This window comes from Rissa tridactyla, chromosome 5 (assembly GCF_028500815.1).
Source record: "Rissa tridactyla isolate bRisTri1 chromosome 5, bRisTri1.patW.cur.20221130, whole genome shotgun sequence".
Classification (NCBI taxonomy): Eukaryota; Metazoa; Chordata; class Aves; order Charadriiformes; family Laridae; genus Rissa; species Rissa tridactyla.
In genome coordinates this window covers 8,684,633-8,702,409 of record NC_071470.1, presented here as the reverse complement: position 1 = coordinate 8,702,409, position 17,777 = coordinate 8,684,633, and the positions used below count along the sequence as shown (strand labels likewise).

General features: G+C 43.3%; 1 protein-coding gene across 6 annotated transcripts in view; it reads right to left on the bottom strand.

Annotated features, from left to right (window-relative positions):
- The window catches only part of MTUS1 (microtubule associated scaffold protein 1), a 130,712-nt gene that overhangs the window by 30,336 nt on the left and 82,599 nt on the right, over positions 1-17,777 (bottom strand). For all 6 annotated transcript variants that reach the window (XM_054203655.1, XM_054203654.1, XM_054203653.1 and 3 more), the window contains one exon: positions 4,394-4,611. In XM_054203655.1, coding sequence (XP_054059630.1) covers positions 4,394-4,611 — 218 coding nt within the window. The remainder of the gene's footprint in view (positions 1-4,393; positions 4,612-17,777) is intronic.

The following is a 17,777-nucleotide window of genomic DNA, read 5'->3' as shown; positions in this document are numbered from 1 at the left end:
TTAGGTTCATTTATTAAACTAGCAGAACAGGAATGGGTGTTTATAATCATTAAACATTTTACCATCTAAAGTCCTTTTAAACAGCCTGAGTAGTTCTGAACGTGGCAATTTATGCATTGAAATGAGAGGACAAAAAGGTAACATTTGTCAGTTCACACTTTGCACAGTCACAAAGCCGTTCAAGTCACTCTAACAATATATTCATTGCCTTTTTGCTCCAAAGCTAAATCTCCCCTAAACGATTAAAACCAGATTAAAAACCAAGCTAGTACTGTGCTGCTAGAAGAACCCCCCTCCGCCCCAAGACATAAGGGTTTATACATGGCAGTGAGTCAGAGGTCCAACCTCCCCACCAGGAGCCCCCATGGCCTCAGCCTCCTCAGCTGGTGATGTACTTTTGCAGGACATCACAAGAACAACCTGAGTTTGGGATTTTTTCTTTCCCAGGGGAGCATCTGGCTCCTACCCACGGCTGCGGACCTCTCAGGGACATGTTCCCACCCTACCCCAGTGCTGGTGGTTCTTCATTCCCACTCCTCCCCACAGTGTGGGACATACCCGTAACACTTTGGGTATGGACAGACCTATAAAACTAGACCCATAATCATTTTTTTTCTTGCTGACTGGATGCCTGAAGTGGCTGCTCAAGGCCAGGCGAGCACCACCCCGGGCAGACAGGAGGGCAAGGGAAGAGAGGGCAGGGCCACAGGAGCAGTACCCACGGCCTGACTTACTGCAGACGGGACAAAACCACCTATTTAAAGCCCCTGTGAATGCATCTGTTACTAAAGGCACAAGAAATAAATTCAAAATTCAACATGCAAAATGAATACCAGGGGAAGTTAAAAAAATTAACTCAAACGCAGAGGTGCAAATTTCAGAGCTGAATGCAGTTAAAGGTTAATGGAAGATGGTTTTCCTTGGCACTCCACACACTTATTGTAAATAGCTGATTTCACCATTTCCGCTGTACTGCCACTTTTCCTTTCTCGTTTGAACTTAAAAACAGGAAAATAGTTATGAAGTCACTGGAATTACCAGGGGACCAGGGGGAGTGCAGTAGTCTAGAAAGACTAAGCTTGCTTTTGTGATTAGCCCGCAGTTTGCCACATGTTTCTAACAGCGCTAGTGCACATACAGCTGTCTAACAACAGTAAAAACTCAGTACAGCGGGGTGTTCTCACCAGCCACACCGTTCATTGCCATCGAGTATTGTGGATCATAGAAAGGTTAGAGTTGGAAGGGACTTAAAGACCATCTAGTTCCAACCCCCCTGCCCTGGGCAGGGACACCTCCCACCAGACCAGGTCGCTCCAAGCCCCGTCCAGCCTGGCCTTGAACCCCTCCAGGGATGGGGCAGCCACAGCTTCTCTGGGCAGCCTGCTCCTGGATGCCAAGAGGGTTTCCATTTGGTATTAACTCAGTGCAACAGTAGCTCCTGCGAGATAGAAATTGGTTTTTTAGGATTTTTAAATACAGAAGACTTTTGGTAAAGGTAGCTAAGCATAGAAGTTCCCTGTACAAACCCTGACAGCTCAAGCGTGCAGATATTATCAGCGCCAGCTGTTAATATTGACAGCTCCAAGATAAGTTCGCAACAAACAGGTTTGAGCCCAGGCAGAGTTTTGTGAGAGATCCCTGCTGGGCTAGAAACAGCCCAGCAGCATTGCTCAACCTGGTTTAGCCCTTCCACAGCAGCCTCTCAACTCCACTCCAGATGGGCTGGCTGCATTTTGGACAGAAGTCACTGCTAGCGAGTCCTGGGTTCTTTTGTAGCTATCCCCTTTCAAACGAGCTCATAAGAAGCAACTTTGAACTTCTGTGCAGAAATGCATTGGGACCTCTTGAAAAAATAAAAAAAAAAAAAAAAAAAAAAAAGGAAAGCAAACTCAAACCAACCCAACAGCTGAGCCACCTCCCAGTAACTTCAGCTTTGCCGGGCAGCAGGAGAGGCTGGGGCTGGGCTCCAAACGACCCAACAGCTCGCTCCAGCTCTTATCTCCGTTTGGCCACACAGCCTGTCCTTGACCCCATCTCACCATCACGTTGGCTCTGCCCACACATTAGGACAGTCCACGTCACTGACCTGGCAGAGAAATGTTCTCTCTTTGCCTGGGTTAGCTTTCCAGTAGCTGCGAGCTGAACCAGCCTTCTGCAGGGAGAGACCAGCACCAGGAGTCCAGAGCAGGACCTTCCTCTGGTTACACTGCATCATGTCACTTCACACTTGCTCTACTGGGAGGAATGGAAGAACTGCTCTGTTCTTCACATAATCAGCTAAGCATGATTTTTTTTTTTTTTTTTTTTTTAAAACCAGAAAAGGAGAAGCTACTTTCAGTTGGCTCTGCAGTAGTTAAGCTATGAGCCCCTGCCTCATGTGCTAAAACCTAACTCCAAGTTTCTTCCCAAGTTTACCCAAAGAGTTTGAAAACTACATCAAATGGGTCTTCAAGAGATACTTCAGAAAAATAAATGTATGTCCAGTTGAGATTAAGCTAACAGACTCCTCACCTCACCAAAAAGGAAAAAAAACCCAAACCAAGGAACAAAATCAAAACAAACCACAAAACCAAAACAACTCTTCAGAATGTTCCCTAAAACACAGAAATCCTACAGGATGTTTCCCCCAGCAAACTACCACATTCTGAATATTCCTTACACCACAACGGCAGAAGAGTCCAGCTCACCCCTTCGGTACCTACACAAGGATAAGACAGTGACCCTTCACCCTGGGAAAGGAGAGAACAACCTCGGTACCAATAACTGGTATGAAACTACAATGTGCCATATTTAGCCCAGTTTCATGTGCTTAGACTTAACTCTCCAAGATTACTAATTTTATACAATTTGATTGAAATAAAATTTCATTTTTCTTTCCACCTACAAAGAGTAACAAAGAGGAAGAAGGAGCACAATTACTCTTGTCCTCCATGCAGGTCTCTTCCCTCCATCTTCAACACCACTTCTCCTCCCCCCTTCTTTTAATAACTATTTCCATTATTCTAAAAAAAAAAAAAATAAAAATAAGATAATCATGTTTACACTAAGTGACCTGTAAAATATCCTGGAAAAAGCAAATACATATGACAGGCTTCTTCTCATTAAATATGACATTGATAAAGTATTCCTGAATTTTAAGAAGTTGCAATATGAAATATTTGAGAGAAGAATCCATGCCAAGACATTTAATTATAAAAGTTACCAAAAAAAAAAATCAAGGTGCTTATTATACATTAGTTAGAAGACTGCACAGAAGTTTAGCGGTGAGAATTTCACATATAAATTTCACAATTTCACATTAGATGACAGACATTCACAAATCCCATATCAAATTGCTTTGAAGATCTTAAAGTAATTCCTTAGCAGAGAAAGGTGTTCCAAGCAAGAGTTTAAAAAACCCAACCAAAGCAAACCCAAAAACCTGGCTCAGAGCCACCGCTCTTACTGAGATGAGCCAGACTCAGAGTTAAATGCAGTATTTTTAGATTAAATGAGTGCGAGCAGGTATTATCCCACGAGAAGAGAATGTTTCTGGCAGCATCCTAAGACAACTCAGTGCTTTTTTCTGTACACCAGCCTATAAAATCACCGCATACCACAACAGCTGAAATAAAATGGATACCAATCCTAGAAGATTAGTTATAAATGCAAGAAAAATTGCTATTAAAGCCTGCACTAGCAGTTGCAGCATAAATCCATAACTGTTATAGTTTCCTTAACTTCAGATTTTTCTTCTCTCAGAAGTTTTCAAAGACAATCATAAGTTTCTAATGTAAAATCAAACTGATTAGGTCCTTAGGTATGTCAAACAGACCAGAAAAAAACAACATTAAACCACATCAGGTTAATTCTACTCTAAATTCAAGGTGCATTTCTAAATTTTATTTTAATCTTTTTTAAACGAAAGGTTGATAATTTTAAGATACCACCATAATATGCAGGATTCAATAAATACAACCATAATTCCCACTTTATTCTGAATAGCTAAAAAGACATATCTACCCCTTATATACTCTTCTGTCCAATGTCAGATAACAAAGCAAGGTCACGTAGATTATCTGTTGAAACTACTCTTTCCTGCAAGGGCAGAACTTGAAGTACATACTTGGAAAGGTCCTCGGCCCTGGCGGACTCTCCGACTACAAACATTTTAAAACTTCTCTTCTAAAAAGGATGCGAAGCTGCAAAGACGCCATAAAACTCAGTGTCAGGGGGTTTATTTTTCCTATCCAAGTGATGTCAGGAGGAGGTTTATTGCTACCTCCCCAGGAAAACAGAAATCATCGGAATGGAAACACAGATGTTCGTACCAGTATATTAATATTTTCAAGAAGCCCTTGTTGAGAAGAGTTCAACAAATTAAAGCCATAATTGATCAGCTGCGAGCTCTTACCTCAGACTGCAGGTGCTGGATGACAACCGTTAGCGCTTCAAACTTCTGGTTACTGCTTGTCAGGAACTTCTTCAGCTGCAGGATGATTCCACTTTGGGCCTCGCATTTTGTTTTGTACTGTGTCAGCTCGGCTGGTTTTGTGCCAGGCGAATGCGTGCCCGTGGAGGCTTGAGCCTGGACACACGAGCTCTTGGGACTCCGCTGCTTGCCCTTGTCAACTACAACAACAACAACAACAACAACAACTAATTAATACGCACTTCGTGTTGAAATCCCACCAAAACTTAAGAGACAGGTGCAAAAGAAAGTAGTTAGAAATCCTTATAAACACCCCCCTGAAATACTAACTGGGAGAAAGGGTTACTGCAGTCGCACGGCAGAGCAGACCCTGTCCTCTGCCAGGTTGTCTTCTAGCACCATAACCTCGTATACAGCATTTGGCACTTCATCCTCACCTTCGCGTCTTCTGTGGCTTAATTTTCAGCATACTTTTCACACCATGCTTTAAATAAATATTTTCATAAAATGCAAGATCTCTCATCCTACCTAGTAACTTATTTCTAATGTGACAGTTGACCACTTTAGTTTGCAACATGGATATAATATTTCTTGCGCTCTGAAGTATTGCTGAATACAAACCCATTTTTCCCCACGTTTACTTGGTCTTTTCCTTCCTTTCAAAACTTTCATTGCAAAAACTCCCCCCTCCGCAGCCCAGGTTTGAGCTTTATAAACTAGAGGGGTCTTGCAGCATTTCTTAGTGTCAGCAATTTCAGTCACAAGGATGAGACTTTAAAAAAAAAAAAGTTCCAAAACTCAATACATTGCAAGTTTGCCCTGCCACTGTTCACGGTCCAAGAATTACATCGTTGATTTAATATTCCTAGTTGTGTTGCAACCTCAGTCCCTTCACAGTACACAGTCATCTCGTGTCAGAGGAAACCACATTACACATCCAGCGCTCGACTCGTAAACACGGCGGAGGTTACAGGCGTCTCTGGAAGGGGAGCCCAGCTCTGCTCTGCAGATAGGGCCAGTCTTCCCCGTTTGATCCCACGGGGAGCGAGCAAACACTTTTGCAATAAAAGGGCTGATGCAATACATAAGTATCCCTTGGCAATTTAATGAAGACATCCAAGCAGATTACTTTGCACGGTTTCAACTTAACAAGATTTCTTCAAGATAAAGTGGGGAAAAAAAACAACCGACGCGAGAAGTGAGATTTGAAGAAAAGAAAAGTAGGAACACGCAGAAAAAATGAGGGACAAACTAACCAACTAGAAGTAGTTGCTCATGAATCCTTTCTAAAGTCCAAGCACCCAGATTGCAGGTTGTCAAGTGATTCTGGAATTGTCCCAGAGGTGTAAGGGTCAATCACTCAACTGGGGATGGTATCAAACTGACATTAACTGAGAAGCAAAGCTTTTGTTATCGACTGACACATCACCTATTGCATTAATACATCAGCCTTGCACAGCCTCCACTTGTTTTCAAAGCATTTGAAAATAACTTTCCTGTTCAAAACACTGATGTCCTCTGTGCCTCTCTCACAGAGCCTGGTATAAAGTACCTCCTGAGCCTATTAATTTTCCAAATCAGTCCTCTCTGAGCAAGATTTCCTGTCTTCCCTCCTAGTTAAGAGAACTGTCAGCATATCATGCTTAGACGCTCCTGTATTCTAGATTTCCATACACTTCTGCTCAGAGATACTGACTGTTCAAGGGTATATTTTCAATTAGAAACATACTGTCTTGCAGTTTAATAGGAGAGCTGTTAAAATGTGTATCAACACGATAACCCAAATCAAAATACAAATCTGTAGGGGAAAGATCAAGCTTGGCTGCCAGTTCTAGTTGGCTTATTTTTACCATCATTTTAAACTAGTGTGACCACTTGTTTCTTCACAGTGCAGACATAATGATGTCCTTTGAGTAGACCTCTTTAAGCAAATGACAGTTCACATTTGAGAACAACCATGTTGGATTTCCAGCAATTTTATGGAAAATACTGGTTACTTTCTGAAGCTCCTTCAATAATCACAAGAGACAATAATCGGGGGGGGCGTGGGGGGGTGGGGTGGGTGTAAGAGCAGGGACTAGAGAATAAACACGTACAGTCGGTCCCTCCCTGCCCTCCTGGCTCACATACTCCTACTCTCTCACGTATTCCACCTCCCTTCCTGAATGCGCCACTTACAATAAATAGAGAACTAGAGCACTCTTCTTGATTTAAGGTTACTGGGTAAATTCACTCATACAGATGCTAATGTCATCATTTAATTAACTACACGAAATGACTTTTACATCCATTTGTAGGATCTTGACAGAGCTGCGTTAAACCTGAACAGATGTTTGCAGAAGATTTTTGAATTCTGGGAAAAAATTATACCACATACTGTTACCTAATGAAGTTATTTAATTTAAATACAGTGATACGACAGCAAACCACAAACAACACAGGGCTCCAGAGTTCACAAACAACACTGTTTGCAGAGTTCAGCCTTTGTCAGTTTGCCATTCTCACATCATTGCTTTTATCGTGGCACCCAGACTACCCCGTCTTCTCCTAGAAGCTCATTCAAACATCCAACCAAGCCAACCCTGGATACTACGCTAAAAAAAGCTGAACAAAAACCATGCACTAGAGAAATTCAGTGACATTCCTGTTGGCAATTTTATCATAGACATGTGCTATACGCAGCCACTTCAAACACTGAAAAGCCTTTCTCGGCCGGCATGAACCCTCCGTAGCATGAGCTGCCGCTACAGATTAACACCAGTGACACTCCAGTGCTTATTTATGGCCTGCGTACCTCTGGGCAATGACAGATTGTTTCCAGATTTGTATAGCAGGCATGCTGTGATGTCAAAACAAAAGCCATGCTTTCATTAAAACAAAAGCATCACGAGGCTAATTACTGATACCACACAGCAGCGATGGGCTCTAAATTAAAGACAGTACTGGTTACCAGAGCCCAAAGTCCTCCTCATTCGAGCCTGTTTACTTGCCGCCCTTACCCAGTGAGACTTGTAAAGCAGAACCATTTCCACCCTTTGGTTAGGTTCTGGACTCCTCTCCAACAGGCTCAAAAACACTGTGCCCAATCTAGTTGAAATGCTCAATTTCTGAAGACTAGAAATCAAATTCTCGAGTACCGTGCGTAGCACAGTAACCACACAGAATCACCATGTAAGGTCCTATCCTTCTTCATATCAGTGAAAAAAATAATAATAATTAGCAGTGATTTTGCAAAGATTAAGCCTTTTTGATCACTGAATCATTCACAGAAGATTCAATATCTCGCTGGCAAAAAGAATAGCCCGTGACCTCGGAAAAGGTCCAAAAATCCTCCCACTCCGTCTACAGCCACTACATGGATGGCAGCAGCCGACTCCAGTTCTCTGGGGAGAATATTGGACCCATCCCAAGCTTTTCCACAAAACAAACCATTTCCCATACGCAGCTTCTCTAGATAATAGGTGTTCAAAAGCAAGAAATACACAACTATCTGTACACCAGGGTGTGTTCCGTAAAGCTACATTTAAGCACTGGGATGTCACCTAGTATTTAACGTTGTACTTGGCTGGCTATCTCGGAACGTGCCTGGTGCCGCTGCTTTCCTGAGCCTCCCTATCTTATCCACTGTTGCAGGGTTACCAGAGGAAACATCTATCACCCACTTTTTGGTTTGCAGAGCCAAACCAAAGCCTTCCTTTACTTGTCACATAGTAGGAAGGTCTGCGTAGTAATGTCTACACTGGCCAGAAATTATTTTCTTTAAGCAAGAGATTCGATTTCTTAAAAAATTACATTTCTTGAAAGCATTCCAAATAGCTTAGACAAACTACTGGACAAGCACAAGTAGGCACAACCTCATTTCTCTCCCCACACTTTTGCAGCCACCATTCTCTTACCCCTAAGCACCTTCTTTTCACATTCCTCATCCAAACTGTTAGCTTCCACAGGTTTCTCAAAACCCGTGTGTGTCTTGTGTAAGCATTTTTCAAAGAAAAAGCCTTGCTCAACATTTTCTCTTGTAGGAAGATGCAGGCTGGTAAAAACTCTATGCCTCTCCTCCATTTTCTGGAAAGCTTTGTCTACACAGGTTAAATTGGTGCTCACTTCTTTGATCAGTAAGACCAGATCAGCCTGAGTATTTAATCGAGCTTCCATTTCTTCTCTTACTCGCTGGATTTCCTCAAGCACAGTCCTTATATCCAAGTGACTGGACTTCACCTCCGCTTTGAGATCTTCTTTCACCTGCTGCTGGCTCCTCTGCAGTGCTAAAACCCTTCTGATTTCCTTTTGAGATGTTTCCACATCATGCTTTAGCTCCTTCTGTCCAGCCTCCATGGCCTCCTGGCTCGCTTTGACTTCTGCCAACAGAGCAGCGAGGCACTCCATCCCGATCCCACGGGAATCGCAGCACCTCTTCCCGTCTCACAGCTTCCAAGCAGTCCGGGATATTTGTCAGCAGGTAGCAGATTTCCCCGGATAGCAAGAGAGCCAGCACATAGCCCTCGGTATGGTATCCCACCTCAAGCTACCCTGTGCTGCTGTGAAGGTACCAGGTAAAAGTCTCATACAGGGTGAGATAAAGGCACTAAATAAAATACTTCAATAAGCAGGGCACGAGAGCCAGAGCTCCTTCTCAGGGCTCAGCCAGAGCACTAATCAGTTTAATTGGCAGATTATGCCACACCTGAATTTTTTAAAATCTTTTGCTGACATCACTGTACGTGGGACGTCACCCCCAAAGCCACTCCCAGCAGTCACTTGATCTGTGCATCAATCAAAGTATGCCCGGGCATCAGCAGCCAGGTTTGTTGCAAGGCAGCCAAGCACCGCAGGAACACGGCGGCCCTTCCTTCCCAACACAAAGGCTCGAAAGGAGCCCGAACTGCCTGCAGGAGCTGAAAGCCAAACACTTCAACAGCGCTTCGTTATTCAACAAGGTGATTATGCACCCATCCTTCTGCCGATGTTTGCGGCGAGGGTTCAGGAGTATACGGGTGAGCACCTTGGACATTGGCCCACTCCCTCTGAACGCCCTCCTCATTCCCACGGCTAGCAATGCCCTCTGCACAATCTTTGGACAAACCCAGATCCTGAGGAAGCCCCTCTGGTCCACAAACAATAAGCAGTTACCAGAGTAATACGGGAAAACTGACTAATGGGATATTTTTGGCAGGTTAAGGAGGCTAAGCCTTTTAGATACCAGGTCTGAGTGTTAACTTTTCTCTGTAAAAGCTGAGGCTTCTTACTTTTAAGAGGAGAACTCATCACATGTCTAAGCCCCATGTAGAAACAAGTAGATTAATGACACCAGGCTGTTAGCTGTTTTGTTACACAGAGATTTAATTACCCAGTCGTCAGATTCAGTTTGGGAAAAAAGTGACCAACACGATGTAGATCTTGGTCTGCAGAAGGCGCCAGTCTCTGCCTTCAAAGAGGTGAGCTGGGATTCAGCACAACACCCGGGACTCAGAGCAACACACAAGATGGAGCTCAGGTGAGCTTTTGCACCACACCTTTGGTCCTGTCATGACTCCAAGATGGTTGTGGAGGCAATGATGATCCCACAGAAACCCCAAAACAGAGGACCTATGCTACCCATCCAAAACCACAGTAACCCCCATTCATCAGCACCGTTTTGGGCTGGAAAGTGTTACAGAAAATGCTGATAGTCCATGCATGCACAGACACAGCGTTTCCATCTCACCACAGTGCTACCGGCCAAAGAGACAGTATCTGCAATGTGGGGAGTCCTGCTGGCAATGGAAGTTTACTGCTCACTGTTCCAGTTCACCTCCTACGCTAGTCTGGGCATACTCGTGGGACCAGGAAGGTATCAGAGACACATCCTCCTCACAGAGCACCTCACGCTTGCAGGTATCCCCCAACTGTCCTGCTACTGCAGCGGTATCACAGCCCCTGCTGGACACAATGGTGGAGCTTTTTTCCAAGGCCAGACAAAGGCTTTCTGATGGGATTTCCCCAGCACCTACAGGCTGCACATGTAATTTCTACCCCCGTCAGCCCCTTGCCCCGTTTCTAGCTGGACAGCTATCCTGACAGCTTCTGAGCATTATGAGTCACATACAGTCACCACTAAGGACCAGTACACAAAACAGGCTGCAGAAACACAATTGGAAGTCTGAGTCCAGGTAACGCCTTTGACAAGAGATTTCAGTAGGTGAAGAGAGCCAGGTGTGAGCATGAGCAATATTTCTGCACCCCTAGACCAACACCTGCGGTAATTCAGCTCAGCAGTGTACCACATCGTCCTAAACTTCACCATACCTTAGTGGTTCCCAAAAATCTCATGAACGGAGGTGAAGCACTTGCAAAGACCTTGTCAGACATTTCCTGGCAGCAAATTCAGCAGAACTGATTTCCACTGGTTCAGGTTGATACAGGTAGAGAATGGGTCTCTCTGTGTAGGAGGGAGGGTATTCACCAGGTTCTCCCACGTAACCACCCAAGATCTAACTCTTCCTGACAGCCCAAAGGCTGCAGCCTCCTTTCTACACATGTGTGCACACGCCTCAATTGCCAAGAGCTCTCTCTTATAATACAGTACACTGTGAAGAAAAGTTCTCCATGGAAACCAGTCTCTTGCTCTATATGGAAACATTAATTCCATCCAAAAATGTAATCGATGTGTTCGGTACATTCCTCACTCAAACTAAGAGGTCTGATCACTAAGGACATTCTGGTGATTTGTAAAGATCACCTTCTTCAGGTAGGCTCCAGGCAGGTTTCCTTTGCTTCTCTCCAATCTGGAAGACACTCTTCAAAAACTTATCTAAAGTTAAATTTGTGAGTAGATACTACAAAGCAAACAAAGTCTACAGAGGTTGCTGGTACTTTGAATTTTACAAAGTGTCTCAGAAAAGCACCATGCATAGTTTTGAAGTTAACACAGAAACTCGCCAAACCACAGTAACAGTTATATTTTAGTGTTAGGTAATACAGTGCATTTGAAATATGAAACAAAAGAGTTTACACAAAGCTTACAGTGAATCATACAAAAAATCCATCCCTTTGACCTTCAGGGTGGTTTCACGTTCTATACAGCTGACCAGTTTGTACAACTAGGACTGGGGTCAGACTTAAAACAGCAACCAGATATTTTCACTTCCCAAATGTGAAAGAGGAAGCATCTAGTTACTTCTATATATTGACTTTTCCCTTTTTCAAAAAGTCTGGTTTATACCTAATTATAATTTGTAACTGAACTCACATCCCCACTGCAAAAAAACCCAAAACAGGAATAAAAAAATCCCACCCTTGGACTTCTTGGCATGAGGCTGGCAAAGAGTTTGAGAACTAATGAGAAAGACCATGTTAAAAATGAAAAAAGGGAGTAAGGACTAGAGAGGGCTACAGAACAGAGTACATGCTACATATAATAGAAGGGAACACTTGGACAAGAATATATCCTTGCAAGGTAGGTATTTATGAAATCAGCCAAGTTATAATTAGAATACTGAAATAAAGGTAAGGAAATGCTGCCAACATATCCCACAACACATGCTAAACCGAGTTATGGAAAGCATTACAAAACATGTATCCTGTACAATATTAACATTCACAAAGTACTTCTAGCTGACTGTTCAGTGGAGTTTTGAGCTGGATCAAGTTTCTCTGAGTACACTGATAAACACTAAAGTAAACTTGAAGGTCTACCTGTTTTTATTATTTCTGAAGAACGCAGAGCTACACTGCTGACCTCCACTCTAGATGCTTTATCTTTTCCTCCCGTGAGCGTGTTAGTCCCGGCGATGCAGTACTGCATGACCCACGGGTCTGATTCTGGGGTTTTTCCCTTCAGGAACTATCAAATCTCGGTCTCACATCTGAACCAGCCCCCAAGTGAGTACATAACTTCACCTTGTATGTTAATCTTTACACAGGTAGTTCTCAAGCCTCAAAAAAAAAAAAAAAATAATCTCTACAATTCTGCCACCATGCTTCCCCCCCCAACACAACGCGTACAAGCTATTTGAGCAATGCAACAGAAAGACCGATCAACCATTTGATCTCACGGATTTGATTTTAAAGGTTGCCTCGTGACAAGCTATGGCACTTCAGAGAGGGAGACTTAAGAACATCCATACAAATAAGGACGCCATTGGGTTTAATGTGCAGCAGTACATACATTATCTTTGTGAAGACCTGGAGATCTGGCTGTCTGTAAATTACCACGCTAAATTCTTTCAGAACTCCTGCTCTGGGCTATAAACCCAGGAAGCAGTTTCAGACAAATATACAGGGAGAGCAGTCACAAAACTAAATTAACGGTGTCTGCGGAGGGCTTGACAGGCTAGACTTGGATGGAAGCTTTCCAAACCCCCCAGCCTCTCCACAGCTTGGTCAATCGTAATTTTCACCTGCATGCAGCTTGGCAAGTGGCGAACACACACACCTGCTGTGCCGTTTGGAGTCCAGGCTGGTGACTGTACAAACACAGACTCCTGAAGAAGTGATGTTCTGTTCCTAACCTCTGCCTCAGGCCTGTCTAAGCCGGTGCAGACAGCCCCAACTTGCCCAACGTGCGCTAAGCACGTCAGTCATGAGCCAGTCCCAGTCCACAGGAAAGCGACTTCATTTTTCAGAGCTGTGCCTGAATAATTTGCCCAACTGAAATTCTGAAGATGCTGCCATATCTCAGAAACTCTTCTAGCTACTTATTCAGATGGTTTTGCCTCAAGAAGCTGGGGGAAGCGAAACAGCACTTCTCCTCTTGCATCTCCTCCCCGCATCAATGCAGCCTGAAGCCCAAAACAACTAAATGTTATCCAGAGCAGAACCACAGCTCTCCCAATTCCTTTACGCTTAGAATAGAACAGTTTGGGTTGGAAGGGACCTTAAAGGTTATCTACTCCAACGCTCCTGTGGTGAGCAGGGACATCTTCGACTAGATCAGGTTTCTCAGAGCCCAGTCCAACCTGGCCTTGAATGTTTGCAGGGATGGGGCATCTACCACTCTGGGCAACCTAGGCCAGAGTTTCACCAGCCTCGGTGAAAAAAATTTCTTCCTTACAGCTAGTCTAAATCTTCCCTCTTTTAATTTAAAGCTGTTACCCCTTATCCTATCACAACAGGCCCTGCTACAAAGTTTGTCCCCATCTTTCCTGTAGCCCTGCTTAGGTACCAGAAGGCCACTATAAGGTCTCCCCGGAGCCTTCTCTTCTCCAGGCTGAACAACCCCAACTCTCTCAGCCTGTCCTCATAGGAGAGGTGCTCCAGACCTCTCATCATCTTCATGATCTCCTCTGGACCCACTCTAACAGGTCCCACATAACCTCTTGAGTTTCCCTTCATTAGGGTCAGCCACTAGCCCATGTTCAGGAATATCAACTTATTACATCTGTCAAAGGTTAAAAAAGCTGCAGGAACTGAGCAAAATTTAACTGCAGGCAGGTAAAATCTGACCTAGATGCTTAAACTGACTCAGCAGGATTAAAACATACAGAGCAGAAATCCTTCTGCCTTTTTTTGCAGGGGTACAAACGTTTTTCAGCGTATTTTTCCTTAAATGCTGGTACAGCCTGGAGGTGGAGTGCAGAATCATCACATATTATTCCAGGCACTCAGTCTGACGTACTGCTTCTGAAGCCTGTGTCTGTCCTCTCATGCCAACTCATCCATTGACTTAGAGTATTAGAGCACTGACTTCTAGCCTCAGTACAGTATTTTAAGTACATTCCTTTTCATTCCTCACTTCTAGCCATGGAACTGGATATTCTCTTTGTACACATGACAGCAAAAAGGAAAGGGAAATCTCAGATGTACTTACGTACTTCAAAGAGCTCTATGCCTGTTTAATGTTTTAATCGCATGCTTAACACACACATATCTTGCAGCACCGGCCACACAGGGTTTCACGCTGCTGGAGCAAGTCTCTTCTGAAGCAGAACCTATTAGCATGTCAAACGCTTCCCTGTCCGTTACAACGCTGGCTGTTAGGTAAGAAACCAAATGCTTACGGACCACACCAGCGTCCTGCAGCCTAAAGCTGTTCCCTAGAAACTATAATACACCACATGCAGCTCTTCGTTAGCTTCCTGCTTGTTGGCACAACAAACAGACCACGAACAAGGGCACCCTTTCGTTACAGCATACTTTACACAGAAACAGGGGTGAAAGAGGAAACATGCAAATACAGGCAACTGTGAAAAAACCAAGAGACAGCAAACAAGGCCAGCTTTCCAACCACACACCTTTATAAACAAGCTTTTGCACTATCTCCACAAAAGGCTTAGCAACCCCAAACAGTCCTTAACTACTTCTGCACAAGAGTTCTTCTGAAGACAGAGTCATAGAATGGCTGGAGTTGTAAGGGACCTTAAAGATCATCTGGTTTTGACCCCCCTGCCATGGGTAGAGACACCTCCCACTAGACCATGTTGCTGGAAGCCCCATCCAGCCTGGCTTTGAACACCTCCAGGGATGCCAGCCTACTCCTTCACAGTTAATCTGACACACCTTCATACTCTGCCAGGCTCAGAGGTGATAACCCACAGCAAGTAGCAAGCCCTCCGCCCTGCAGTGTGTTGGTCTGGACCTTTTCTGTTGGGTTATGAGCATGGCCTACCACCTTCTCATGAGGGAGAGCGCTCTCCCTGCAATCAGGAGGTGCTGGAGGCCGCTATGAATCCAAGGCTAGCAAAATACCAACAATGCAAGTGTGACATTGCACCAAGGCTCCTTGATAAGCCTCAGTACATCATCTTTCCAGTTCCTACCCCAATAAACTTACCCACACAACAGCCTTTGAAGCAGGTTCCCTATCTGTACAAGCCTATTAAAATTAACCATCCATAAAGACCTCAGTATTTCTCAACCAAAAACTCACCTTCATCCAAGTGATTAACTTGGATGCAATTTACGTTTTAAAACCTACATTAACCTTATACTGAAGCATTGCAAGGAGTTAGACTATGGTCTAATGCATCTGAAAAAAATGCATTACCTTCCAAATTGCTGGTGGCTTCCAAAATAAAAGCACAAAGACAAGCGTTAGCTCAACTCACGTCATCGCTGCAATGGCCTATTCAACCAGCCTGTGCATTTTTTAAAGAGCAAGTTTTCAAGGAAAGCCCCGTGATCAAGACTCTCTTGAACTGTGCCCTACGCTGTCTTAGTGTTACACGTTTCTTTGTCATTTCACCAGTAGCTCTTTTTTTCCCCAGTCTTGATGATGACAAAGTTAGTATTGGGTGAGATGATGTCAAACGGCCACATATTTTATCAGCCCCAGTAGCGCTGCAGTGACAAAGTCAATGACGAGGGCAGGAATGAATTTAAAAAACACTTCAAAACAGCAACGTCCAAATTTTCTAGCAGATTAGAAGATTGGAAGGGATAATCTTTACAAGTCACGTTTTACAGAGGACTTAAAGGAGTCCCAGACTTAAACATTAAGTGCATAATTAACGTATCAGACAAATGTCTGCCTGTTAAATGCATAGTACGCATGGAAGCCTGACTAATACTCTGAAACCTCAGCATTGTGCCCGTGACACTTTTTACCTTACGTACCACAGGCCTACCTCGCAGAAGCACCAGTCGAGTTTTGAACACTTAATATACAATTACACTTAATATACAATACACTTCTGCCTTAATATTGCATTCACAATATATTTCGTCCAGTTTAATGGAACTGTAGCATCTAGAATTGAATTAGTTTCTCATCTAGCCAGTACACATCAACTACAGAGATAAAAATGTAGGTAAGCCCACCATACATTCAGAGATGACTGCAAACTAAAACAAATTTGAAATGCTATGCAATTTACAGAAGACAACTCTAATATGCACCAGCTAGACTCCCAGTGGGTCAGGGCTGTTCTGGTTATTTTCTAAATAACTAAGAGCAATATTGATCCTTGATTTCTTGGCTTGTTCTGAACTAGGACAAAGCCTGACACATGCTAGTTAACCATACAGCGCTACATACCACTGTCTGAAGGGAAAAGGAGGGGGAAGATGGTAGAACTAGTTGATTGTATTATATATTAATATATATATTAATAATGCAAAGCCTAGAGCATGGATGTTTTGATACGAAAAGGATTGGCTGTACGTACACTAATGAAGGACCTCTTTATCCACCTTAATAAAAAAAAAAAAAAAAAACACACCTCAGTGAGTGATCCATTTTTAAGGACGCAGATGACAACAGGATGGAGAGTAATTGCATGATGATCTGTTATGGTATGATGATGCTTTGGCCAATACGGGCCAAGTTTGTGAGCCATACCTCAATCTATTACCCTCGGTTTAGACATTTTAATTTTGCTACATTAGTTCATCCCATACACCACAGGCAACTTTATATCTTTGAATTCTCTAGTTTTTCAAGAAAAAAGAGTTGCTATATTGGAAGTTAGCAATTTTGTTTACATAAAGGGTTTACATTTAAATAAGTTTTAGTTCATGTATTGCTCTAAGTAGCCAGACAGACATCTGAAGCAGTCCTCTTTTTTCCATGAATACCTTCTTATAGTTCCAGCTGTGCCTTGTCATCCCCGAAACACACACCTGCCCAAAGAACCAACCACAGGTTGATGGTTGGACTCGATGATCTGAAAGGTCCCTTCCAGCCTAGGCAATTCTGTGATTCTATGATTCTATGTTGAGGACCGATGTTCCTTATTCCTCCCTGCTCTTACTTCCACCTCCTGCGCAAGAAGTTGCTCCTTGTTGTCTGGTGCCCTCTACTGCTTCATCACAAGTACAGGACATAGCATAGCTTTGCCCTTCATTCTGCAGCTTTTATCTACAAAGTCAGGACCCAGAGTCAACTGGGACAGGGAATCCCACTACAGTTAGTTCATACCATCTGCAAGCCCTTCCCAGATCCCATTAATTGCTTCCCCAGCGCAAACTCTGATCCCTTCTTACCTCCACATACTTAATTTTTTGCATCACAAATTTATTCTAGATCTAGATATCAAATCTGGCTCCAACATCCCTAGGTTTTAACAGCTAATTGCAGGAAGAACTCCAAACAAATCTAAACAGGATTCTTGTAGCATAGAGAATTAAGATTTTAAATTTGAAAGTAACTTTCTGCTAATATAATATGGAGGTCCACTTTGTTGCAATAAAGGCAAAAAAAACCCTCCCACAACCCAACCCAGAACTAATTTGGAACTTTACCTGAATCACTGAACTTCATTTCATCAATTGTGCCTACCCCTAATTCAATGTAGCAATTCCTCCTTCACGACCAACACACAATCAGTTAACTGCCAGAATATTTACTAGCTCAGCTTAATGTCACATTCAAGAATTTGATATTTCTCTCTAGTTTACTTGAGCCACTCAAAGTAGTTTTTCAGAGTAAGAGTCTATGTAAGGCTCAGTA